The sequence below is a fragment of the Poecilia mexicana genome, unplaced genomic scaffold, assembly GCF_051168715.1.
Source record: "Poecilia mexicana isolate PSO_F unplaced genomic scaffold, ASM5116871v1 scaffold_14, whole genome shotgun sequence".
Classification (NCBI taxonomy): domain Eukaryota; kingdom Metazoa; phylum Chordata; class Actinopteri; order Cyprinodontiformes; family Poeciliidae; genus Poecilia; species Poecilia mexicana.
The window spans coordinates 3,823,972-3,850,784 of NW_028263383.1; the positions used below are offsets into that span (position 1 = coordinate 3,823,972).

General features: G+C 38.7%; 2 protein-coding genes across 3 annotated transcripts in view; one reads left to right on the forward strand and one right to left on the reverse strand.

Annotated features, from left to right (window-relative positions):
* Positions 1-17,534, forward strand: part of zbtb20 (zinc finger and BTB domain containing 20) — a 43,070-nt gene extending 25,536 nt beyond the window's left edge. For both annotated transcript variants that reach the window (XM_014996520.2, XM_014996523.2), the window contains 2 exons: positions 203-1,723; positions 3,405-17,534. In XM_014996520.2, the coding sequence (XP_014852006.2) occupies positions 203-1,723; positions 3,405-3,940 (2,057 nt within the window). In that variant the 3' untranslated portion in view covers positions 3,941-17,534. The remainder of the gene's footprint in view (positions 1-202; positions 1,724-3,404) is intronic.
* Positions 17,535-20,531: 2,997 nt separating this feature from the next.
* Positions 20,532-23,684, reverse strand: LOC106923477 (ADP/ATP translocase 3). The gene is made up of 4 exons (XM_014996516.2): positions 23,471-23,684; positions 22,180-22,666; positions 21,939-22,079; positions 20,532-21,827 (listed from the first exon to the last, which is right to left on the reverse strand). The coding sequence occupies exons 1-4, from the start codon at positions 23,579-23,581 to the stop codon at positions 21,670-21,672; spliced, it is 897 nt and encodes a 298-aa protein (XP_014852002.2). The 5' UTR covers positions 23,582-23,684; the 3' UTR covers positions 20,532-21,669.
* Positions 23,685-26,813: the final 3,129 nt, after the last annotated feature.

Sequence of the window (26,813 nt, forward strand, 5' to 3'; positions counted from 1 at the left end):
TTGACACCTTACCCATGATTCTGTAGGTTCCAAATTCATCTTTTAGAAAATATATTTCATCTTTTGAATTGAATTGCTGAAATACACAAAGTTTTTGAAGATATTCTAATTTTTAGACTTGCGCCAATTAATCAGGAGGTCCGAACAACGTTTCATGTTACGTATTAGTTTTTCAGGGAGTTTTATTGCTCTTTCTTTCCAGGTGACATCAGTTGCAAGGGGATGACCGAGCGCATTCATAACATCAATCTCCACAACTTCAGCAATTCTGTACTTGAGACCCTCAATGAGCAACGAAACCGCGGGCACTTCTGTGACGTGACCGTTCGGATCCATGGAAGCATGCTGCGAGCTCACCGGTGCGTGCTGGCCGCTGGAAGCCCATTCTTTCAGGACAAGCTGCTCTTGGGCTACAGCGACATCGAGATCCCCTCTGTGGTCTCAGTGCAATCCATCCAGAAGCTGATTGACTTTATGTACAGTGGAATCCTGCGGGTTTCTCAGTCAGAAGCGCTGCAGATCCTCACCGCTGCCAGCATTCTGCAGATCAAGACCGTCATCGATGAGTGCACCCGCATCGTGTCCCAGAATGTGGGCCTGGCTGGTCCGGGGGGGTTCCCTGTGATACCAGGAGATTCTGGCCAGGAGACGCCCCGTGGCACACCAGAGTCTGGCACCTCTGGGCCCAGCAGTGATGCAGAGTCAGGCTATATGCAAGTAACATCACAGCAAAGTGTAGATCGTACATACACATCCCTGTACTCCTACCCCGGCCTGTCTCTGCAGAATGGCACCCGAGAGCGGTCCCTTTACGTTAACCCCCTGTCAGCAAATTATGATCCAAGCAATCAGAAGGACCAGCAATCTCAAGATCCGCCCTGGATAAACCGCATCCAGGAACGGTCCCAGCAGGTGGAACGGTTCATGTCCAGTGCAGAGTCCACTCACTGCCGCAAGCAACCACGACCGGTACGCATCCAAACAGGAGGGATGCACATAAAGCAGGAGGCTGAAGACGAGTTCACCTGCTACGACATGGGGGACTGCCAAGATGACACTGACCACAACGAGGGCGTGGAGGGCGAATCCAAGGTTGAAAACTTTGACTCAGGGGTCAGCTCCTCCATCAGCACAGAGACGGACACCATGGAGCAGCAGCCGTACCTGACGAGCTTCAGTCGAGACACGGTTGGGGAAGGGCAGCAAGGCATCGAAGGAGCTCCAGTGCAGATAGAGGTCAGCGACTCGTCCCCAGAGCGGATGCAAAAGACGGAGGACGGGGACACTTCCCACAGCACTAGTGACAGTAGCATGATGCATCCCCTGCCAAACTCAGTCAAACTCAGTCCCATGTCCCAGTACATGCGCCAGATAGAATCACACACCAGCAACCTGAGGATGCCGATCACCGTGCCCAGCAATTCCCAAGTGATGGGCACCGCCGGAAGCTCCTTCCTGCCCACACTCTTCCCCACGCAGCCGTCTAGAGACCACAAGCCTTTCCTTTACCTTCCTGGCCAGCAGCAGCCCCAGTTCGTGGCAGTGCCGCCGCCCGCAATGCCATCATTCCCGAACCCCATGTCGGTACCGCAGGCTCCATCTCAGCAGCAGCAGGCTGCAGGAGGGATTGGTCCGGGGGAAAAGAAGCCCTATGAATGCACTCTCTGCAGTAAGACCTTTACTGCCAAACAGAATTACGTCAAACACATGTTTGTCCATACTGGTAAGTCGAAATGTTAAAATATACATGTTGCATTCTCAATCATATAAATATTTCATTCAGATTGTAGCTGCAGACTTGGAGTGTAGCAGAATATAAAAGGTTCATCATATGTTGAATAGAGCCATATTTAGTTTTTTTGTGAGCTGTTGTATCAGATTATGGCTTCACAGAGATCAGCAGATTGGGTTAGAATGAGGCATGGTTTGATTTTAAACCAGGTATGGTTAAAAGGTAAAAAGTTAGGTCAAAGGTCAGGTTAAAGAAGTTAGTAATTTTAAAGATTTTCTGTATACAAGTTTTCATTTCAAAACGGTTTTAAAGAGCTCGTGATTACGATAAAGTATGCCTGTATTTACACCTATATTTGTTATTTTACATATTAACAAAAAAGTAAAACTACACCATCAGAGCCATTTGGATATGTTATATATACATTATCAAAAAATTCAAAACTATTCCTTTAAAACAAAATATGACTCAGACTCAGAAACAAACTGTATGAATATCTTACCATCTGCACCAGTCACACTACTTCGATTAAATAATAAAATTGTAAGTATTTGGCACATAAACTGAATGACAGACTGATTAAGCTGCCTTATAAAATAATATTTATACGGTCGCACCTGAAAAGTGTCTTTATCATTTCTACTTGACTTTACAATGTCAGTAGAGTTCCTTCTTTAAACAACGTCAACGTCATCAATTTGGTACCGGGGAAACCATCATCACAAAGGAAAAGAATCAAATATCATATAATTAGATGGGCCCATAAAAAAGCCTTCTCAAACAACCATTATTATTCATTACAGTCCATTTCCTGTCCAGAACCACTCGCTTTGGAGGCTACTGACAGAGCAGCATACGGAAGAGATGATAAATCATGGATCGATCACTCAACAAGATTAAATCTGAATAATCTATGGCAACCAAGGATTAATTATATTTACAAATTTTGTGAGAAAGAGGTTTTCTATTAGGTAAAACCGTGTTTTTAAATTGAAGCTTTCCCCATATTTTCTGCAGCAAGCAGCACGTAGTGGAATAAACAAATTTAAACAAAGCTAGCTCAGGTTTACTTAACTTCTAGCTTAAGGTGTTTCTGCACACAATCCTGCAACATAGTCCATATATAGAGACTGCTGGCAGCATTTCAGGAGAATTAAGGGTCAAAAAATGGACTTGACTCTCTTCCAAATCACTTATTTGCTCATTGTTTTGTCTTTAATAGCTTGATATAAGCTTTTAGAAAGCTTGATATACACCCTACACCATGAGGATGCTGAAATCCTTCATTAAAAATGACCGCACCACACAGATTTTGACATTTCAGTCAAAGCCCTCATCAAGTTGGCTGTTTACACGATGAACAGATGGAGCTAAATTAGCTCTAGAAACGAAGATGGGAATAGAATGGGGAGGTTAAGATTTGCACAGTTTTCCCAGGAGTGATGCAAATAGTACGCTTTTTTTTCTCTCTAAAACTAAAGCATAATTTTAGCATTGCATTTGGAGTACATTTAGACACATGGCAATAGAATAACACTGAAGCATGTTCAGATGTAATTGTTCAGACACTGCAAATGAGTACTCCTCTCTAATGTGCAAACCTTATTGTTTCTGGTGGTGGTTGGGGGGGGGCTTCAGTCTCTTAATGCGTTTGTGTTGTGTGCACATCCAGGTGAGAAGCCTCATCAGTGCAGCATCTGCTGGCGCTCGTTCTCCCTGAAGGATTACTTAATTAAACATATGGTGACACACACAGGGGTGCGCGCCTACCAGTGCAGCATCTGCAACAAGCGCTTCACCCAGAAGAGCTCGCTGAACGTCCACATGCGGCTGCACCGTGGAGAGAAGTCCTATGAGTGCTACATCTGCAAGAAGAAGTTCTCACACAAGACCCTGCTGGAGCGCCACATGGCCCTGCACAGCAACGCCAGCGCCATCACGGGGCTGTCTGTGAGTGTGGGCACCCCGGGCCCGGTCTCCATCCCAATGCCGATAGCCGTCCCCGAGCCCGGAGCCGGAGTTGTGGCCCTCGCCATGCCAGTGAGCGGCGGCGCCGGAGTAGGGGCCGGGGTTGGAACGGGAGTGGGTGTAGCTGCCGAAGCAAGCTGCCAAGAAGGGACCACCTACGTGTGCTCCGTCTGCCCTGCCAAGTTCGACCAAATGGAGCTCTTCAATGACCACATGCGAATGCATGTCTCCGATGGATAAGTACAAATTTAAAGAAAAAAAAAAAAAAGAAACTTATTTCTGAAAGAATGACAAATACAATGGCACTAGATTTTCCTTTTCTTATTTTGAGGTATGAAGAGTAATGAGTATAGACACTGGCACATTAAGTTTCCCCAAAAAAAAGTTTTCTTTTTTTTTTTTTCCTGTTATTCTAAAAGAAAAAAAGATGGTGGCCTTAAGGCTCAGTGGTTTGATATTGATCTACTGGATGGATCCAAACTGCGGGCCTCTAAATGTATGCTTTCCTAAAATACTGATTTATGTGTTGAACACTACCGAAAGGCCTACGAAAGAAACACATACACACAAACACACCTTTAGTCTAGATACGTCTGAATGACTTTAAATGAGCAAATATGTTTGAATGTTTGTGATTTTTGCATATAAGTCTGTCTCTTTTATTTGTCCAAGTGTGTGCGCGTCTGCGCGTGTGTGTGTGTGTGTATTGCTATGACACATGAATCATGGCAGTTGTGAATCCATATTGACCAGTTTGGAAACATAGATGTCCAAGCTTACTGTGGTATAATTTTAAACAACGATAACAATAAAAGACAAAAAACTGAAAAAAAAAAAAAACCTGGGGTTGGGCTACATATTCCCTCTAAAAATACTGATGGTCACAAGATTGCCTTCTTCTATCAAATAAAAAAAGGAGAGTACTTAATTTGACACTGGGTTTTATTTATTCCTGTGGTATTAAGGGATTATAATGCAGCTGTTGTCAAGGTACCAATTTTAATTATTTTACTTAATTGTAACCTCCCGTCCAAAGCGATGGGGAAAGTGATTATTTCTCACCTGTTTTATGATTATTGTCCATGAATTTTGACGGTCAAGATAACGTTTACTAAATTTTTGTGTGTTGAGACAGTATTTGAGCAAAAATATGTTTCCTCTTTTTTTTTTTTTTCCTGGAGTTTAGAGTTTATCTCATTTGCATACACTGCCTTTTTAATATCCTAAGACTGTTAAGGCTACTTAGATTTCTTCCACTGCAAAACATACGAAAAAATGGAAGAGTCTTCTGCTGATGGTTGTGTGTGTGTTTTTTTAGCCTTTTTCACAGTTAAGGCAGGCTGGAATATGGGACTAAACTCTCTCCTTCATAATTGCTGCTCCTCAACCTGCACCCGACTGTTATGGGATATAGATTTAGAGGAAAAAAAAAAAAAAACGGATTTGTCACTTCAACTATTGTTGTTATTGAGTAGCCTGTTTGGTTTTAATCTCATAATTGAATTACAGTTTCGCGGGGAGGGGGTCGGACGGTTGCCGATTGGATCGGTGTTGTGAAAGATGGCGCAAATTAATTTTGAGTCGGACTAAAAAGCAAAATAATTGCCGCCCTGAACCTAGAACACCTGTGTAACCTGTTCATTACGATTGCGGAGCTGTTTCAGCAGGTGGGAGCTGAGTGCATTACTCTTCGTGCATTCTCACTCTCTCTCCCTCTCTCTCTCTCTATCTTTCTCTCTTTCGCTCGTCGAAGGCTCAAATGGCATGCAACGTTTTGAAAGGAAATACAGTCTGAAAGCAAAACAAGTAGCTCCCATCAATCGATAGCACGCTGTTTCATGATATACCACAAGCTGCAGATGGACTGTGTGGAAAAACAGCATACATTCCCAATTTTCCCAAACACCAAGACACAGCATGTGTAGAGTAGATGTGGAAGCTTGTGTGTTCATGTCGTCTCATTCATGCATTGCGCTACTTAAAGTTAATTACAGATATTTTTTAATTCTTTTACATTGATTTTTTTTTTATATCCAAAATAGGTCTCTCACACACATGTGTTTATATATATACACACACACACACATACACACAGAAAAACACATGCACACGTGCAACTGCCTGCAACTGCAACCTGAAGGATTTGCTTCTTTAAAAGCGAGCAAACACTTTCAGTAGTTGTACGATAAAGCGAGTAACTAACTGCATTCAGGGAAGTCTTCAAAAGACCTCCTGTCATTTCAGAGAAAAAAAAGTGCTATTTTGCACATTTTCTTAAAATGCCTGTGCTTAATATTTAATCGTTTTCCTTAAATGAACTTTCTTTTATTCAATTTCAAAGGAAAAAAAAATCTTTTTTTTATCTTGATAAGTGGACTGCATTATTTTCTTGCATATATGTTGCACTGCTTAAACCAATAAGTGCACTACTGTTAACAGAGATATAGTTTTAGAAAAGAGATTTTTTTTTTCTTTTCGTTTTTTTAAGAGTTCACATGAATAGCGGTGTTTCAACTTTTTTTCATTTAGTAAATTTCTCAATTCTCGGCTTTTGTTATGGCTTGCTGTTACCTTCAGTATATTCTCGTGGCGTGTTAATGCAAGCATTTATTTTATTTAACCATTGTGTGTGCTCATCTATGTTTAAACCTTTGAAATATTCTATCGTGTCAGTTCCCTATAAGAGTTTATTTGATTTCTTTTTTTTCTTTTTTTAGAAACAGTGCAGAAATTTCCTATGAGAACATCCAAGCCAAACAGCATTAACAGTGAAACAACAGTAATAATAAAGAACCTCCCGTCAAAGTCTGTTGGCGGAAGTAATATTATATTATTAATAATAGATTTATAATATGTGTGTATGTGTGTAAATGACATGCGTGCGTGTGTGCGTGTGTGCGTGTGTGTGTGTGTGTGTGTGTGTGTGTGTGTGTCCTGGAAAAAAAAAATCAAAAAACTTTCTGTTGTGATGGAGTGCAGCTTCTTTGATATCAGTCCGTCACTAGTGCACAGTCATGTCTCTTTCCTTCGGTGTTCGTGTGTCAGTGAGCGTCTGTGTGCGGTAAATAGCCTAATCAAATTGTTGATAAGTGGAATATCTCAACTGTAGGGCTTCCTTTGCAATATGCAGCGCAGGTACTATAAGAAAACAGCTCTCCAAATCTTTTTGGGCTAATAAGGCACCTGTAACAATTCCTTGGCTTAGGCCAGCTGGCACGCATCCTGCTCCAGCTTCTTTAACTTGATGAGAGAAAATAAACACTTGTAAGAAAAGATCTTTGAAAGTGTGTGGTTGGTCCTCAGTAAAATTAGCATGTTATTGAACATTTGATTGGGCCTGTCTCTATGGTGTGCATAAAAAAAAAGCCTATGAAGTGTATGGTTCCTATTCGGTAGCTGTTGTTGCCTAGTTGGCAATATTGCTGCATGCTAGTGCTACATTTGTCTCTACACAGCACGTGGAGGGTTAAATCTCATGCCTTAACAGACAATGCACTAAATAGAAATATGTAAGCAACTGCCGAGATCTCTTTCCAACAGTATCGCCACTCGTATGGCACAACGCAGCTCGTGATGTTCGTCGTCCGTTCAAGTTCCAAACACTGCCAAACTAACATCATCACTTTTTCCAACGAAAATAAAAAAACAGAAAAAAAAAGAAAGAAAGGCAGAGACAGAGAGTCAAACTGTTTCGGTGTAGTGGGTGTGTTTCGGTGAGCTAACATTCCTTCATGGCACCTAAATTTCTACGTACGTGTTTTTATGTGAACACCTATATCAAATGCACTATTGACTGTAGCTAGATGAGTACAACCAGCCTTGTGGTATCATTGGTCTAAATAGTAGTAGCTTGGTGTTGGTTTTTGAGATGTTTGGTTTCACAATTACACTATGAGTTCTTTCTCGATCACTTATATTTAATTCTTTTTCTCATGTTGTTTTTGGAATAACAAAAGTAGCCAATCTTCGTGTGACCTGGGTGAGGGCTAGAACTTGTCCCATCGGTGGTTGATTTCTTGTATCATAAGGTGTTTGATAGGAGACGAGGTTTGGAAGAGAAGGAACCTTTTTGCTCCAGTGTGTCATAATGTGCTATAGCACATTTCCCCTTCCCCTTGTTGCATTAGCATCACGTGTCCTTCACTGTCCATAGTTATATATTCCTTAGATTACTTCGGCTAATTGTGGTGGTGCTTAATTCTTCTCTCGGTTGCAAAAAAAAAAAAAAAAAAGTTAAATTTTAGTGCCTTGCAAAAGTTGTCGTGCCCTTTGAACCTTTTCACATTTCCTCACATTTCTACCACAAACTGCAACAAAATTTTCTGGGATTTTACGACAGACCAACAGATGGTAGTGCGTGACTGGGTAGTGAAGAAATAAATTATACATGGTTTTCAAATGGTTTCATAAATAAAAATCTGTGAGTGTTGTGTGTGTGTGTTAGGGATTGGTATTTATTGCATCTTTAATCATTTTAGAGACATTTTTTTACCATTATTTTGTCTTCGTAATGGAAAACTAATTGCAAACTCCAAAAACAGTTGTTTTTTTTTAGCACTTTTGGTTCCTTGAGAGGGTCAATAAAAATCTGTTTATTTGAAAGTATGAATAAAAGTAATTATTGATACAGCTGCCTTAATTAATGCCGTAGCGTAAGAAAGTAGTCTGATAATGGGTAAGTTTTATTTTTAAGAGACATTTGTAGCAGTTTTCCTAGGAAATAGCAAACAGTAATGGTCGTAAAAGTAAAGGTAACATTGAAAATCAATATTTACATACTTTTTATTGTTATTTTTGTCATTGTCTCAAATTTAAGAGAATAGTTTCTGTCCATATTGCCTATCCTTACATTCGGCTCCATTAAGTTGATGTTTTTGTTGAACAACTAGAGAATGAAATTTAGTGCAAACTTTGTTGCAAAATAGCTGAAAGCACTCATAGGATTACTCTCCATGGTTTACCTGCATGTGGACAATCCACTGACTCTCAGTTGGATTTAGGTTATGACTTTGACTGGTCCATTTTAAAACGCAAGTATGCTTTAATATAAGCAATTCGGTCAAAGCTTAAATTATGTTTTTACTCTCGTTGCCCTGCTGGAAGTTAACCTCGTTCCCAGTATTTTACAAACTGTATTTAACTCCATCCAGCCTTTTATCAAGCAGTATCCCCAAAGCAAAATGCTGCCGCCGTCATATGTCATGTAACATTTCCACACTGCTTTAAAAAGCTCCACAAGTTAATCAGAGATGAATTGTGTGTTCCTTGTTTTTCGTTAGTGTTCTGTAGAAACCTCTGGATTTGGCTGGATTTTTAAGGTGTCGCTGTAATGAACATGAGGGCGTGTGACATTTATTTTCTTCTGCTTCACAGTGCTACACTACCTTGTGTTGGCCTATCAAATAAAATTCCACGAAAAAAAAAAGAAACATAAAAGTTTGTCAGTTTAATGTGTAAAAATCCATAAAGGTTAAAGGGTAATAAATACTTAGCAAGGCATTTTAAAGGTTGTTGCAACATTATCCTGAAATTTATTCCTCGTTTCCTCAATCGTGCTTCTTATAGTTGTAGGTCTAGACCTTTCTGTTCGCGACACGCTCGCATATTCTCCAGAACGAAAAAAAAAAGAAAAACATATTGATAAAATAGATGATAGCCTTGAGCCTGCAGCCGTTTGTGTTGTGTTTGAAATATATTCCTGTTTGTTTTGTTTATATTAGCGTAGAGACACGGGGTCTACAGTACATTGTTGTCCTTCTTGCAGTAAGTTTAAAATTTCACTGTTGAAGTTGATTATTTCAGAACTCTTCCTGCTTCTCTGGTGGTCATTATGGTGGTGTTCATAGCATTTTTGCGTGGCTGAATTAAAGGAGTAGTCTGCTTCTTTTTCCTACCGTGTACTTATATATCCATGTATGCTTCGCATTGAGGTGAGAAGATGGATCGTTTCAAGCGTAGAACAGGGTCATTTTAGTCTGAAAAGCATGGGTCCGTCTCTCAGTCTGTCTTCACACATTTTAAAGTCAGATTCTATTTTTATCCAGGCAAGTCACACAATTCAAAGTAGACTACAAGAAGCACCACTCACACAGTAATAAACTGCATTTTGTCCTTCCAGTGCATATAAGAGTAAAATGGTTACAAATATGCTATATATATTTTGAGTATCCATCTCCATGCAGAAAGAGAATACATTTTCAGATAGTTTGATTAAAAAAAAAAATCCTAACTGCAGCTAGAGTATTACTGTACTTTGTGGGATATAGGGAGTATGCCTAACAAGTGCCTACCAGAACATGCAGCAACTATACACAGAATATTCATAGTTTTTCTCTCCTGCGTTGCACAAATACAGTATATACGCTATTAAGAATATACTATTTATACTAGTACAGCTGAAAACCTAGTGCTTGTGAGTGCAGCAAATGAGAACCCTTTAAAAAAAAAAAGAATACCTGAAATGTTTTATTCATATACAGTAAAAGCTACATCTGCGAGTTTTCGTTTCGTTCGTGTGTTACGTTCGTACCATCTGGAGGATTTGAAGATTTAAAACGCAGTCATGCTCGTTTAATTAAATAGTAGTAGGGTTTGATTTTAGCTCAGAAGCTCAGCTTGGTTATTTCTCTCTTTTGTACGGAAGGCTGTTTCAGTTTTTTTCTTCTTCTTCTTCAGTTTACAGTATTTGCCATTTGCAAACAAGCCATATACTGGAATGTACTGTACGAGTGGGGAGAGCGGGCAGTGGTGCTGTGTGAGCAGCAGGGGGAGACACGGGAGCTGGACGGAGGAACGTTTACACACCTGCCCGTCACGGCGACATAAAATCCAGGTTTAATCCCCGGATATTTCATATCTCCCTGTTGGTAAATAATGCCATTTTGCAAGATTATAACGGCGTCTACGAGCACAGCAGTCGCTGGTTAAACTCGTACTTTCTTGTTAATGAATGTGACGGTTTGCAGTCTGTTGGAGGTGGGAAGCTGCTTGTAGTCCTTAAGTTGGTTTCAAAGTCCAGAGCTTTGATAACAAGGCACCTACACATGCAAACCAAAGCCCAATTTCCTCACAGGGATCCTTTAGGTTTTATTGTAACTTGCAGCCTTGTTTATGTGTAACTGGGAGCTATAAAGATCTAAGCAGTGAGCAGTGTAGATAATTTATTTATTTTTTTTTTAAAGAGAGAGATAATTTGTACTGTATGCTTGATTGGCACAATTTTAGAATTTGGAGACAGAATGGGAATTTTAAGGTTTTGGCTTCGGGTAAACACATTTTTGCGTGCACAGCAGCCTCTTAACTGGCTCCGACGGGCAACACGAAAACAAAACTGAAAGAAAAATAAACACAAGTCAAGTTACAAAACTGAGCTTCTGCAAGATGAAAAGGTTTTGGGATGGCTTATTATTCTGTCCCCTGTGGACTAATTACCCGGTTTTCTCTCCAACCTTCTCCAACTTGGTTGTCATGCCAATTTCCGGAAGGGGTGCACTTTTAAATTGTACCATTATTCTTAAATTAGAAGTGAGAAACGGGAACAGAAAGAAAAATATAAAACAGATTTAAAATGAAAACTTTGTGCGGACCAAACGAGAAGCTCATGATTGTTTCCATTTTAAATCTTTAAATCCTCCACAATGCATCTTTTTGAAGTAAATAGGAGAAAACAGCTATGATTAAAGACATGGTTCATAATTTTTGAAGTGAACTTCGGTTGCAAATTAAACACGATATCACACCTGCATGAGACACGCATCCTGTGTGTCTTTGTTTAATAGAAATCCGGATTAGTTTTTCCTGAAGCTGAAGCTAACGGCTGGTCAGAGCGGACAAAAATAAAACTCCAATCTTAACATCATAATGGTTTATAAGACCATTAATAACACTGGCAGTGCCCTAACAATCTCTTCCTATGTAAACAGAGGTACATGAAATGTATCTGGTTTGAGTAACTGCCTGCTGTTAAGGTCAATTTTAAAATAATTTAAAAATTTTATAGTGGCATAAGTGGATGCTATTTTATTCCTTTACTTTTTTGCCAGGCAGTTGCAGAAAACTAGATTTTGTATTTGTTTTTTGGTCTCAGTACAAAGAAAGAAACATTGCATCCTCCTCCCATTTTCCTTATAAATAACCGTTAATTTCTTTGAAAATAACCCCCCAGTCTGCAAACATGATGACTCAATTATGATATATTTGAGCTTTAAGATAATAAAAGTCCCCTTTGGTCTTGGCCCTTCTTGGTCTAGCCGTAAAACTCAGCTTCCAGCTCCAGCTAATCCGGATTTATTGTAAACGAAGGCGCCAATGGACTTACTGCAGGTTAGATATTAACTGTTTGTTACCAGAGCATCACTCCAGCACTCTGAACTTTCCATTTAACCAGAGACACGCGTAGTTTCATAGCATATAGGCATATAGGCAATGTCATCTATCTAACCGTTACTTCTCAGAAACAGTGTCTGTTCAGGTTCTACAGATATCCAGATTCTGTTTTGACTTTAAGCTTTACAAACACAGTGAAACAGCAGATTATAAAGTATAAGACAGCGATACTAAGCTATAACAAAATCTACTTTCTATTCACTATATGAACATGCAGTTATTAGGCTACCCCTGTTTTCATCAGACGTCGTCCTTCGATGACCGCGGTGGATCACCCCTCTCCTTTAGCAGAGCACAAACTCTTTTTTTCTTTTCTTTTTTCACAGTGATTAGGGGACTCAGCTGTGTTTTAGCCTCTGAAGACTCGACTCTTAAGGCTTTTTTTTTGTCTTTTCAGTCACTGTGGCCTTTTTATGGCTTAGTTCAGCCGGATGAGACAATTAAGTTTTGAAGTGTGCAGCAGCGTAACTAAACACATACATTCCTGTCTTCAGTCCAGCACATTCCAACTTCAAGTCTGGCATTTGTTTCCCACTCTTAAACCACCTGATATCAAATCAGTTCGTTTTAACGGCAAATCTGTTCCATACTCCCGAGAATATAGTTCCAATAATGCTTGAGTAAAATTAGCATTTCCCTTACTTTTTAAGAAAAAAAAAAAAAAAACCTGATCCGTTATTCAAATTCTTCGTAAGATCTCATAACCTCTTAAGCTCTGAGCACAGCTTATTCTTGTGCTGACTGGTTTTATAGGCAGCACGCACTGTTCTATTGCTCTGTTTCTCTTGGATGTGTGGATCACGATTTTATCGTGCAGACGCACGAGTTTTAAAACAAAAACAACCCAAAATACAAATGGAAAAGTCGAGATCCTTGACGCTGCTGCTGCCGTCTCAGCCAATTCGCCTGGCTTTGATTAGAGATTTCTAGCGCGATTCTGAAAGTTGTGGTAATTTGCAAATTATTAGGAGATACTTTTAAAAAAACTGTACAAGTTTTTTGTTTTCACAAACCAAAGAAGGGTTAGGATAACTTCAGTTTTTGAAGAAATTCCTTTTTTCTTTTTTTTTTTTTTTATGTGAGTAGGGTTCCTGCAATCAAACTCGATTGCTTAAGTTTTCTTTTTTTGTTTTCTTATAGATTTTCTTCTCTTGGCAGGATGCTTGTGAAACTGCGTGTACGCTTTGTCACTTGATTGGTTGTTTATAGTTTTGTGGATTGTGTTAATTGCCTATCGTAGACCAAAATAGACTATCCTTTTTTTTTTTGTTTGTTTGTTTTAAATGAGAAATGCAACAAAACATAAAAATGAATCCGACACAGTAGCTGTGATGTAAACTTATGGCATGTTGAAACATGTATCAGATTGTAAATGTTGCATCGTTGCTCGGGCAAAACGTGATATTCAATAACGTGTTGGTTTTCTTCACACACACACGCACACATTTTGCAAACTATTGTACACTTCTTTTCTTCTCCTTCATATGGGATTACTTCAGATTACTTTGTCCGATTGTTTTTTTTTTTTATGTATTTCTGTGTTTTTGTAATAGACTTTTTTTAATAAGGCTGTCCCTAAAATACTAATCTGACAATGTGGATTAGAATAGATTCAACCATTTATACTTGAGATGGACCAAGATGTTAATTTTGCACATATTTGTAGGTTGTTTTTTTTTTAAGCCAAAAAAAAAAAAAAGAAGTAATCATTCACATCTTTCAATCTGAGCAGTTCAAAAAACTCAAATTTAGTCAAGGTTAAAAAGAAATCATCACCTGACAATATGTGAACAAAAAAAAAAAACTACACTGAAACCAAATTAAGCGATGGATTTATCCATCACAATGCAATCCAAATATGTGATGAGATACCATTTTTTTTATAACCAATTTTTTATTAAAAAAAAAATAAAAATAACGCACGTCGTCTGTGAGATGAATGTAAAAACATTTGGGGAATTTCGGTATTTGACCACAGACAATAATTCATCACTGTAAAAGTCTGCTGTATGCTTCCTTATCCTGTGGTTTCAAAATAGGAAAATTCAATTATCGTACTTCATTTCGTGTTGTACATCTGGGCCGAAGATTTCAACAACGACAAAAAAAAAACAAAACACACTTATAAACCCTAAATTTCATGTTCCCAAATAACAACAACAACAACAAAAAAAAGCAGCTTAAATTGATTTTCTTTTCACTTTTTTATGAGGCTTTCTGCTGCCATATCATGTATGTAGATGCTTTTGTAAACATGCACTTAAGTTAAACTATGAGATGTGCATTGAAATAAATGTATATTTTGTTTAGGCTCTTTTTTTCTTCTTCTTTTTTAGCGTGATATATCATTATTTCCCTACAAATTATTTCTCGGATACAATTCTGAACTTGGCAGAAGTGGAGCTGTTGTAGTAAAGGTAGTTTTAACATCAAAACTAAGCAACCCTGAAATATATGCTGCAGTAATGTGTTTTCACTTTGTCTTTTTTTTTTTTTTTTGATAATTTATGCTCCAAGTTGGTCTGTATTTTATTATTATTATATTATTATTATTGATGTTATGAAAAAAAGCTTGTTTGAAATGTGTTGACTGCTGTTTTGAAATAGGAGATTTTTTTTTTTTTTTTTCTAAATGTATGTTCAAGGACGTTTTTTATATGATTTGTCAAACACTGGACTGGAGTGAGTTTTCCAACATTTCCAAGCTGAGAGATGTATTTGACAGACTTAACTGCACAGATAACACCCGCGAGCGTAGATGTGAGCCGCCAGACCAAGCTCTTCCTCCCAGCTTCATGAGTGGGAGCATGAATGACATGATCCTTAAAAAAAAAAACAAAAACAGGATCATAAAAGATGTTGAGTTGGTGCTGGTTAGCTGATGGGTATATAAAACAGGAAATATTCCCAAATTGTTGCATGGTAAAGACTGGTGACTAATTTTTGTTCTGTTTTTTTTCTGGAAAAAACAAAAAAACAAAAACGAAAAGAGTGCTCTTTTAGATTTTCAGAGGAAAAACATATAAAGGGACGCCACTTCTCACCTAAGCAGTTATCACATTCATCTGACCGGTTCCCTCTACGGTAAAGCAGATTGTGAATCATCAGACCAAACACCACTTTTCAAACCAGAAAAGAGATTTGCACTAGACTGATTTTTTTTGGTCTTCTTCTATCTAAAAGCAATATAACGAACTCCACACGTTTTCAACCGTAGAAACCGTACGGTTGTCACTGTCCCTACAGTGCGAGTGCTGATATTTGACCATTTTCTTTTTATACTTGTAGGTACAAAACGTGTCGCCCTTTGAAGTGCACATCCACATCTTGTTTGTAGCAGAGTTTTTGCCTTTCTTTTTTTCCCCCACTTGATTTTAATTTTTCTTTTTAGTTTTCTTGCCCTTCTCTCTCCTCCTCTCCCCTCGAGTATTATTGTCCAGAATCGAGTGGCATTAAAACTGTTGTTTCCTCCTGTGAACGATTTTGGACAAAATACGCAGCACTTACACATAAGAAGCAGGATTCAGGATGTCAAAAGGAAAAGAAATAATTCACGATGAGTCAGTGTCATTTGTCTGCATCACACAGCCTGCAACACGTTTGAAGAGAAACAAACAAACAAACAAACAAAAAAAAAGAAAGAAAATGCCAAAAGATAAAACCCAGCTGTACCCACCGTTGTGCACATTTAAAAACACTGGTCACGGAGCTCTCTGCATATTTGGTCACTTTGACTGCTATTTTTACAAAAATGTAAAAAATAAAAATGGCTTTAATTAAATAATTAAAAACCCAAAAAGTGCTTCTGTAAACACACCGTTATTGGCTTCTCGTCCAGAGAATCTTTTGTCTACCAAACTGTACCATACGTCATCCTTTTTCAGTGAGGTCACTGACAGCAGCCACAACTTTTCAGATATGGTTTCGTTGACGAGTACATGTAAATTTCCCCAAACAAAAAAAAAAAAAAAAAAAAAAAAATCACACAGTAAAACTTTGCCATTTTTTTTTTATTTATTTATCTGGATGTAGTGGCTTTCCTGTTTTTTCCTCTGCTTCGTGGTGTTGTTGAAAGATGTTTGCGGTTTTGTCTAAATTTGCGTGTTAGAGGAAGCATAAGTACGTGCCTTTCTTGTAATCTCCTTGGTGAGTTTGTTTATTATTGAAAAGCTGAAGCCAGCCAATTGTGTTTGCACTACAAACCAAATTGCTTTTTTTTTTTTTTTTTTCTTTTTTTGTGATGTAGACTATTTAAGCGAGCTTGTTGCGTCACTTTAACCGTACAGTATGCATGAGGGTGAAATTGGTAAAGTCTAGGGCTAGAGCTCTCGTCTGTTGACCTGTAAAACCAGTGCAGCTTAGAGGATCCTTGTGAATATATCTCGGCTTAGTTTCACGTTTAAGTTTTCACGTCCATCTCCTTATATAGCAGTTTATTTTTATTTTTTATTTTGTTTCACAGTTTCAGCAGTAAAATTAAACAACGAAAAAAAAAAAAGAAGAAAAAAAAATCAAATAACATATACCATGAATACAGCTTTTACTTTCACATGCCACAGTTAGAGTTGCAGAACTTCAGCAAGAAATATTCTTATTTTTCAAAATCCATGGGAATGCATGAGTATACGAGGTCGCCTCAAGACTATTGGTCAAATTAAGTTTTTTTTTGTTGTTTGTTTATATCCAGTAATCTTTTTTTCAGTGACATCAGAAAAGACTTATGTGCTTTGTGTCTTACAATTGCACCTTAATCATGTCAGTCCATTGGGGGAAAAACAGCAACAAAAGAAAGGAAAAAAAAAAGGCTGGCAGTGTAATATCTCTGATTTTAGCACCTTACTTACACAGCATGTTTTCACTTTATGCCAGTTTAGCTATTCTTCCATATGTATGATTTCGAATCTAAACCTAATTTTTCACAATTATAAAAACAATTTCTTCAAGGGATGTGCCAAAGTTTAGAGGCGATCTCTCGAGTTGTTATGCTTGTCATTTTCTTTTCATCCTTTTATCAGTTTAAGCAACGGTATGTCAAAAACGTTCCTATAACAGTGTGTGGAATCAATTTATCTCAGCAAACAGTATCATTACTTGCCATTTTACAATAAGCCCTGTATTTCACATATATTTACCAGTGATGTGTATTTGTTATTATAAAGAAAATAGCCGTAAAAGCTTCATTATGTTACATAATATTGTGACTTTTTTCGAAAAACTGTGAAGACTTATCTTGCATATACTTTATAAAGAAGTATTAAGCCTTAATACAAAAGACTAAAAAAAGTGTGGAAGAATAAACTGATTGTTGCTAAGTAAGGATGATTTTTGTAAATGTTACCAGCACTTTTTTTGTAATTTTCACTCTCTGAGGTATTGTACAAGTTCAAGCTGTTTGTGAAGTTTGATTATGAAGGAATAAAAACTAGTACTTTCCTGTACTTCACAGAAAGTCTTGTTGTTGTTTTTTATGCACTTCACTCCGTTGTGCTTCCCTCCCTACGACTAAATGCCCATAAATTAAATTAGACTTTTCACCTTTTCTCACATTGCACTTACAAATTTAGATGTGTTTTATTGAGATTTAATGTGACAGATCGAGAAACGGCAGCACATAATTGCAACATGAAAGATGTTTGGGGGTTTTTTCACAAGTGGAAACGTAAAAATTGTGCTACGCTTTTATTTTCGGCCACCAATATAAAATACGCCGTAACCACCTTCCCTCAGTAATTACTTAATTAGTAAATTAAAGTCAATTTGTGCAATGCGGAGAAGCTTACAGATGGGCTAGCTTGCAAAAACAATATCCAAAGTTGGAAACGGTACGGCACAACTGCAAACCCACCAGGACGCGCAAACCTGACAGGCTGGGCAAGCAGAAAACAGATCCATGGTAAGTCGGGAGGAGCTACAGAGATCCGTGGTTAAGGTAGAAAAATCTTTTAATTAGACAACTATTACTCACACACTCAACCAATCTGGCTCTCATGCAAGAGCGGCATGAAAGAAAGCATTTATTGGAACAAATATTAAAAGAGAAACTGGTTTGCAGATTGCCGCATGCCATGTGGAGGATCGGCAAAGATGTAGAAGAAAGTCTTTTGGTCATGAAATCTAACATACAAAACATATGTAGAGCAGATCCACACTTAATGTCACCGTGGAGATAATGTTCTCAACATGAAACACGGTGGTGACAGCATCATCCTGTGGGGACCCTTTTGTTCAACATGGAGAGGGATAGAAGGAGCTCACATATGATGTTGTGCATTAGAGTGGCCCAGTCAAAGTCCAAATTTGAATTCATGTATGGTTTAGATAATACTGAAAGCTCAATCTTAGCTCTACTTGAGAAACTGTGGTCAGACTGTGAACTCATATTTCACAACCTGAAAGACTGAATATCAATATAAACACACAGTAAACCTTTTTTTTAATCTTATACCTGTAAGAATTTGGTGAAAACTACATTATGTTTTCCACTTTAAAATTAAGCACTATTATATGTTGTGCTGTCACATAAAATCCTAACAATATTCAGTAAAGCTTATAGTTACAGCAGGACAAAATGATTTTAAAAAAAAAGTGCGAATACTTATGCAACACACTGTACGTGTTGAGAATCGAGAACTTTTTAAACCAAACCTAATATAGAATTTAAATAAACATGCATTTATTCCACAGATTATAGTGGCCTGGTGGAGGTAGGTGTAGATGCCAATTACAGTTAAACTACAAGCTGGAATGGATCCCAGAATGCAGGAAACACCCAGGACGAGCTGCCAGCTAGTTACAATCCTATGACTAATAAACGCTCATTCTTCACTTCACACCTACGTTGTACTTCAACCGTGCAGACTCGAGTGTTTGGACTGTGGGAGGAGACTGATACAGCCGATGGAGAAGCTTTACACAGAAACAAACCATGGAGTGGGAGTGAGGCTACGCAGCAAGACACGCAGCTGCTGACAGGCCATGAAGGATTCTCTCAAAGAGGACAAAAAAAAAAAGAAACATTTCCTGCTCTAAAGCAATCAAGTTAGTGACAGAGCGTGCTGCGTTTGTGACCTAAACGAGTAATATTATCCTTGATCCATTGTCAGACTAAAACCGTACAGATGGTCTTCATAAAAGAAGCAGGACAACCCAGTTAAGCGCTGCCATCTGTAGACGATATTCTGTTTCCTGGTACGTCGATGACAGTCAACAAGCTGAATGTGACCAACACACGATTAACAACTAAAATATGGAATTGTAAACAATAAATCACAATCTATAAAATCACATGGAGAAAAAAAAAAAAAAGAAACTGCATACACACTTTAATGCAGAGTTAATTGAGAGCGTCTGTGTTGTGATATTTAATGTGGACCAGCGGTGTTGGATCTCTGCGCCGCAGCATCAGATAGGACCCTCAGCAGCCTGGGATTCAGCTGTGTGCCAGCTGCAGGGCCTTTTCCCCTGATGAACACAGAAAACTGATCGGGTTATAAATAGCGAGCAAGTTAGAGATGCACCACAGGGCTGAACCACCAAGAACTTTATGAACTAATAAAAGATCATTTTGGGAGCAGCTGATGCAGCTTTTTAGATTTTGTGCGCAGACGAAGACACGATAAGGACGTTTTTATGCTCTCGGAGGTAGGATGAGTGCTCTTTTTGGCACATGTCAAGATTCCTTCTGTTCCTTTTTCTTTCTTTTAAGTTCTTGACCTTTTCACCTTATTCATGGTGCCACCGACAGGTGTGGTTGGAGTGTGGGGGCATAACAGTGATATTGTTTTATGCATAGCTTGAGAACGAAAGGACAAGTTTTGATATAAAACAACTTTTTACTTTCTCATATAGTCCTTTCTGGTAGCTATTTTTAAATAAAGAAAAACTTGTTCTAATTTGTCAAATAAGTGGATTTTCGGTGAAATTTCCTGAAAACTTGAGTTTTGCTGACTACTACGTTGTTTAAAAATTATATTAGGTGGTGCATTTTTTAATTTCTTTTATCAGATAGATCTTATACTTCTATTACAAGCTCACTTTTTAAATAAAATAAAAATAGTCTATGCACATCCTAATTATTAAAATAGTATTAAAAGTATTAGTTTTATTTCTCACATCTTCCACTTTTTTTCTTCCACTGAACTTTCCATTAATATGCTTGGTCAGCTTCCTTATCACGTTTTTAAACTTTGACTTTTTGTTGCCTAACTTCCTTGTAGAAAGTGTCAATGACTGCTGAACAACTAATTCAGCTCTTCCCCTTGATTGTGCTGGACAGAAAATGGCCCAAAAGTTTCTGCAATGAAACATTTCTGCCATTTTTTTGAACTTCTTAACGTTTTGATTGACTAAAATAGTTTACACTTAATTACGATGTCCCTGTAAACACATCTAGCATGAACCTCTTGTGAACAAAATACTTCTTTTGAATTGGACGTGACACAGAAAGGAGCTTTAAGATCAATTTATTTACAACATGAGCACGTAAATGATTCCTTTTCCATTCACTTTATCAGCAGCTCTGTCAACAATTCAACTTTCATCAACCGGTTAGCAAAGTGCGTGTTCATTGGATGTGCGTATCACGCCTAAAAGGAAAACTTAAGACGCCGTTTTCAAGCTTGTCTGAGCTTAAACCGCAGACGTTTTCCTCTTGCTTACCACTGGCACCACCTGCTGTCAATCAGGCTAAACAACATGCGCTCTCCAACTCCAACCACTGGAAAAATATTTCTGCCTATACTTTAAAATAAATCTTCAAATATGATTCCCGTTTAATGCCTGGCATTTAAATGTCATGAAACCCTTTGGCGTTTCCGCCCCTGTAAAATGATTAAGATTTTACTGGGGGGGAGGAATTACAGCAAGCCGCCACCGTTACTATCCATCACCGCGCAAACATGAAGATCCACCTCTTTAACATTTGGGACTTTTGGCTGATTTAGCCTGAAACATGCAGCTAAATAGTGTATTTTGAAAGGTTCTTTTGTTAAAATGACTTTTCAAATGAGCTAAAAGACAAAAGATTTAAGACTCTAAATTTGCCATGAGTTAAGCACTTTAGACTGAAGATGTGGTAGCAACAGAAAGCAATCACCCTAAATCTCCCTGTTCTGAAGAAGTCTTGTGCTCTGCAGGAGGTGTGCCCTGTTCAAAAGGAGAACAGGCTTCGGTGTTCTACTCTAGAGGCTCAAGGAGAGATAAGCGCGAGTAAATATAGCAGTTGAGTGTAATCCACTCGGTGCATTTCATTATCCCGTGAGTGTTCATCTCACGCTATGACAGTGGAGGAGACAGTTCACATCAATGGTTAAGGTTGTTCCCCAGGGGAGATTTATTCAAGTTGGGACCATACAAACCTAGTGAATGACACAAGGAGGTATTTATAATTTTCTTTTTATATCTGGAATGACATTGGTAAAGAGGGTGTGGAACGTTTTAAAATCAAAGATGCACAACATACAGCCACCTCTCACAGCTACTTCGTGAGATGCTAGTTGTTCCCATAAATAAGGCAGAATGCAAAGTCCATAGAAATGGAAAGTTAATACATTTAGCCAAATTGGACAGTGACGTGACAACAAGAATTAGATGACTTTCTTCAGCTCATCGTACAGCACCAGCACGAAGGCGCCGCCCATGCCTCTGAGCACATTGGACCAGGCCCCCTTGAAGAAAGCTTTGCCACCCTCGTCACGTGCGATCTTGCGCCAGCAGTCAATGGTTCCACTGTACATGATGTCAGCTGTGGGAAAGAAAACAAACTACATGAAGCAAAAACGACCATTTCTGCATCCGTAGAAATACGTCCACCAGGCTGGACACGCTCTTAAATGTACAATTTAAACAGACTCACCTCCTTTACGTCCAGACTGCATCATCATGCGTCTACGGACAGTATCGAAGGGGTATGAGGTCAGGCCAGCAACAGCTGTTACAGTCTGTGCGATCATCCAGCTCACCAATATGTGGGTGTTCTTGGGGTCTGGAAGCATACCTGTGAAGGTACAAGCATATGAAAAAAAAAAAAAAATTAGAAACCACCACACAAAGATCCTCACCATATATACCAGTTATTCAGCATGAAGTCAACATACCCTTAGCTGTGTCATAAATGCCAAAGTATGCAGCCCTGTAGATGATAATGCCCTGCACAGACACGTTGAAGCCCTGGTACAAGCCCCGTATGCCATCTGACTTTGAGATCTTTACCAGACAGTCACCCAGACCCTTGAATTCTCTCTCGGTTCCCGCTTTTCCCACGTCAGCCGCCAGACGGGTACGGGCGAAGTCGAGAGGGTACACAAAGCAGAGTGAGGTGGCTCCGGCGGCTCCTCCGGAGGCAAGGTTACCAGCAAAGTACCTCCAGAACTGGGTGCGCTTGTCGACACCATCCAGGAAGATCTTCTTGTACTTGTCTTTAAAGGCAAAGTTGAGGGCCTGGGTGGGGAAATATCTGATGACATTGGCGAGGTTGCCTCTCCAGAAGGACAGGAATCCCTGCTCCTTGGGGATACGGACAACGCAGTCCATGATGCCTTTATACTGCTTGTCGGCGGTGATCTGTTTGCTGGCATGCTGGACCTGGGATAGTAAAAGGAAAATCATTAGACATCTACTCAACAGCTAGACACATGAAAGTCACAAGGTTCTCCCATTGTGACCTTGTGGCAGGTTAAAGTTGTGAAAGTTGTTAGTGGCTTCCCCCACTGTACCCTCTAATCACTGTCCTCTGGTAATCGCTGATAATGACTGGATTGATTAATCTCGAACTGATTTAGTTGTATAATAAAACAAAAATAACTTGTGAATATTTAAAAGTGAAACCATTTTTAATCTTTAAACTTCCCATTTCTTTGCAGTGCGAATGGGAAAGGATGTAAAACTAGTTGACCCGGCTTTAATAACCGCCGCTGGGCCTCTGTACTTTCACCAACCGCTACCTTAGCAACTGCAACGGCTTTTAACTGTAAATAAAAGTGATATAAAACTCGCCTCATATTAATAGCACTGTTATAATTGAAATATTATAATTAAAATTAAAAATAAGTAGGTGTGTCAGGGTTGTACAGCGTGTACCAATGCCGCTACGAGCGTTTGTCCTTTGTTAGCTAAAGCTAACTACCGGCTAAGGTTAAGGCGCAGCGATGCAGTTAGCAACCGGACTCGTGTAGGTCATTCTCACTTATGTGATGACCTTAGATCTTTTACTACATAACTCTTATGAATTTATTGTATTAAACATTAACGGCACGTATGGGTGTCTCGGTAAGCTTGTAGACGAGCAACAAGAACATTTAGTAATACTTCAGGATGTTCTTCAGTAGGGTGAAACAAGCTACATGGCTAACACTCAATGAGCCTCCCGGAAGACGCATTTTTTCTTACCTGAAGGAGAAGCTTCACTCTTTCGATTGGGGCGACGGCTGTTTTGGAAATGGCAGCGGAGATACCGCCAGCCAAGAAATCCTTAGCAAATGAAACAGCTTGTTCACTCATGTTGCGATGTTCTTGATGTGCCTTTCAGGTAACCAGTATTAAACGATGTTTCCCAGCTGCCCTTAACGGCTGATGGCCTGCACCGACGAAATGGCCGATTTTGAAGCCGCGTAGAGGATTTATCGAACCAGATAGCTCGCGATACTGCACGGGAACTCGAACAGTAAACCATTGGCCAAGCCTTCAACGTCATGATGGTTTGTACCAATAGAATGTCTATATTTGAATGACGTAGGCTAGCGTGCTGTACTTTTTTCCCAGGAAAGTAAATTCACGTGAAGTGACTCACTTGATTTGGACACAGAGCAGGAAGAACCTCTGCGTGGATTCTCTTGTTCTTGTCTGGTTTCCGGTTCAGTGTCACCCTGAGAACAAGCTTACCTGACAGATCAAATCTGTATTGAGTAGAAACTATATAAACATTCAAACTGTCTATGATTAACTGCAGGTACTATTCAACAAATTAGAATAGCAATTATTGAACAATTAAGTTAATTTAGTAAATTATTCAAAAAGGAAAAGTCAAACATAAAGTAGATTAGTAACTTATAAAGTGACATATTTCAGTTATTGCCGATAATTTTGATTATCCCATATTAAGCTCCATAGGAAAGTAAAGTGCTGCCCCCACACCAAAAAAAAAAAAAGCCCTACATACATAATAGTGCTCAAAAGGTTTTTAGTAGATGGCTGTGTTGACTGTACTCAATAAAACATAAAGGCAGTAGTGGTAGGAGTTTGTCCTGTAATCAGTGAGTTGCTGGTTTAATCCCTGTTGTTGTGTCCTTGAGGAAAATACTTTCCCCCTGAATGTGGGAATGTTGTGTGAAGTGCTTTGGGGTTCTCTAGTCTTAATGAAGTGCTATACAAGTAAAGGCCATATACCGCAGTGGACCAACCTCGGCATATGACATGGCTCACTAATTATGTGTAAAAAGGTCACCTTCCTCCAGACTCTGGGACCCTGAAGTTTAAATGATATTGAAAAAGAAATAGTTTAACAGAAATGGAGAACTTTGGACTCACCTTTCTCCTTAACCCAGCTAAGAAGCTTCTGATAGCCTGCAAACATCTGTGTGTCTTTGTCTATACATATCTTGTGAAAATGCTCTTGAATTGACATTGTGAAGGACATTATGTCCTTCTACACAACTTTTCATAAATATACTTGGATAAACCACTCTGTAACTTCTGACTAGTCAAGATATAAGTTCATTAAGATGCACTAGTAGCACTACTCTTTTTAAAACACAGCGATAATGACATTATGAGCACAGTTGTTGTTTTTGTTCTTCTGAGAATTTAACATAGTTTTTAAACAATCATAAAAATAAACTGAGAAAGCCTAAATATATATATTTTTTTCTCTTATTAAATAATTGGGTGTTGCACATGTTTTATAAACATTACATTACAATAATATCTTGCAAAACCCAGAATTCTAAGAGCAAGTCACAAGTCTAGGCATATGCGAGCAATTAACAGTCACAAACAACATGAAAAAAAAAATCCCACCTTACAAAGCACACAGTTATAGGCATTACAAATATGTATAGTTTTCTAATTGTTTATCAGGGCAGGATGTTATATATTTTTCAAAAGTGTTCTAAAAAATGTTTATAAAAATGGCTGTTGTCCAAAATATTTGAAATTGTGGACATTAGACTCACCTAATGTAATTATGAATGCCTTTTGTTTGACTGTCTTTACATTAGTAAGCAACCTTAATATCCATCCATCCATCCAACCATCCATCCATCCATCCATCCATCCATCCATCCATCCATCCATCCATCCATCCATCCATCCATCCATCCATCCATCCATCCATCCATCCATCCATCCATCCATCCATCCATCCATCCATCCATCCATCCATCAATACCCAATTATCCATGCAGAATCAGTCATATAGCATTGCCTAGCTAACGTATGGGTTTGTTGCAATTTAATTCTCCACCAAAGTAGGCTATGTATGGCTTTCCTATGTCATTTCTATGAAGAAGAAAAAAAACATTATTTTCCCAAACAATTTACTAATTAGATTACACCAAGGAAACACTTCTTTCAATTTGATTTCATGTAAGTTTGGAGACTCCCTCTGCCTTCCGCCTCCTCTACGTACACTGCAAGTTACAGAGTAAACCTGCTAAATGCAGCATCTTGGGCTGCTGATGAGAAACCTAATGAAACACATGCCATTTATGCATTTGTCCACCAGGGGGAAGCAAAAGATAACTTGCTATCAGTGAACCAAGACGATAGGACTCTTGGTTCACTGAGTCTTATCATCATTCATGATCCATCCATCCAGGTGTAGATGCAGACTGGTGTGCATGTCTGGACAGATCACCAGTCCATCACATGGCAACTCTGAGACACACAACCTTGGCAGTGCACTCGCATCTAAGGGACATCTAGATTAGCCAATTTGTACTGTGCGAGAAAGCCAGAATCCCAGGAGATAACACCACATGCAAGCTAAACTAAACTAACTCTCTAAACTAACTAAACCTAGCACAGGATGATCACAACTAAAAAGAAATGACTGCAAAACACATCTATCAATTATAATCAGATTTTAGACAGCTGTGCACATTTTTTTTATTGTTAGGGTATTCAAATTATTTACTACCATTACCAAACTTTGGAACTACGGATTCAGTATTTGCCAGCTTGTACTTCCTTTTAATTGACAGCAGATGTCAACAAATAGTTGAAATCTTACATTTAGCAGAATTCAAATCTCACTCCGTATGGAAGAACTCATTTTTAAATGTCTGCGAATCCCTCCTTTTTGTTAGGATCATCAATGACCAAATTTAACATCTTAAATGTAAAAAAACAAAAATGCAAAGGAAAGCCATTTAAAGAAAACCCAAGATGACACCTGTCTCATATTCTGATATGAATCATGCAAATATATGTTTGGAAGAACACTACTGCTTCAGATTTGCACATTTTGGACTGCAGGCATTAGTCTAACAAAACACCTGCTGCTGAACATGAAACTGTAGTCAGCATGAGAAAGGACCATGTCACACAGCATTTCTTGCTGAGATGTGCAGAACATAATTTACAAATCAGAATGTGTTTGGACAACAAGACACTGAGTGAGCATGAACCTAAATATTCGGTGGACTAAAGTTCCCCCCACTAGTTCCACCCGGGTCAGTCGAGTCCAGCTTGTGATCCTGGATCCAGAGCTGGACATTCTGTCCTGCTGCCCAGT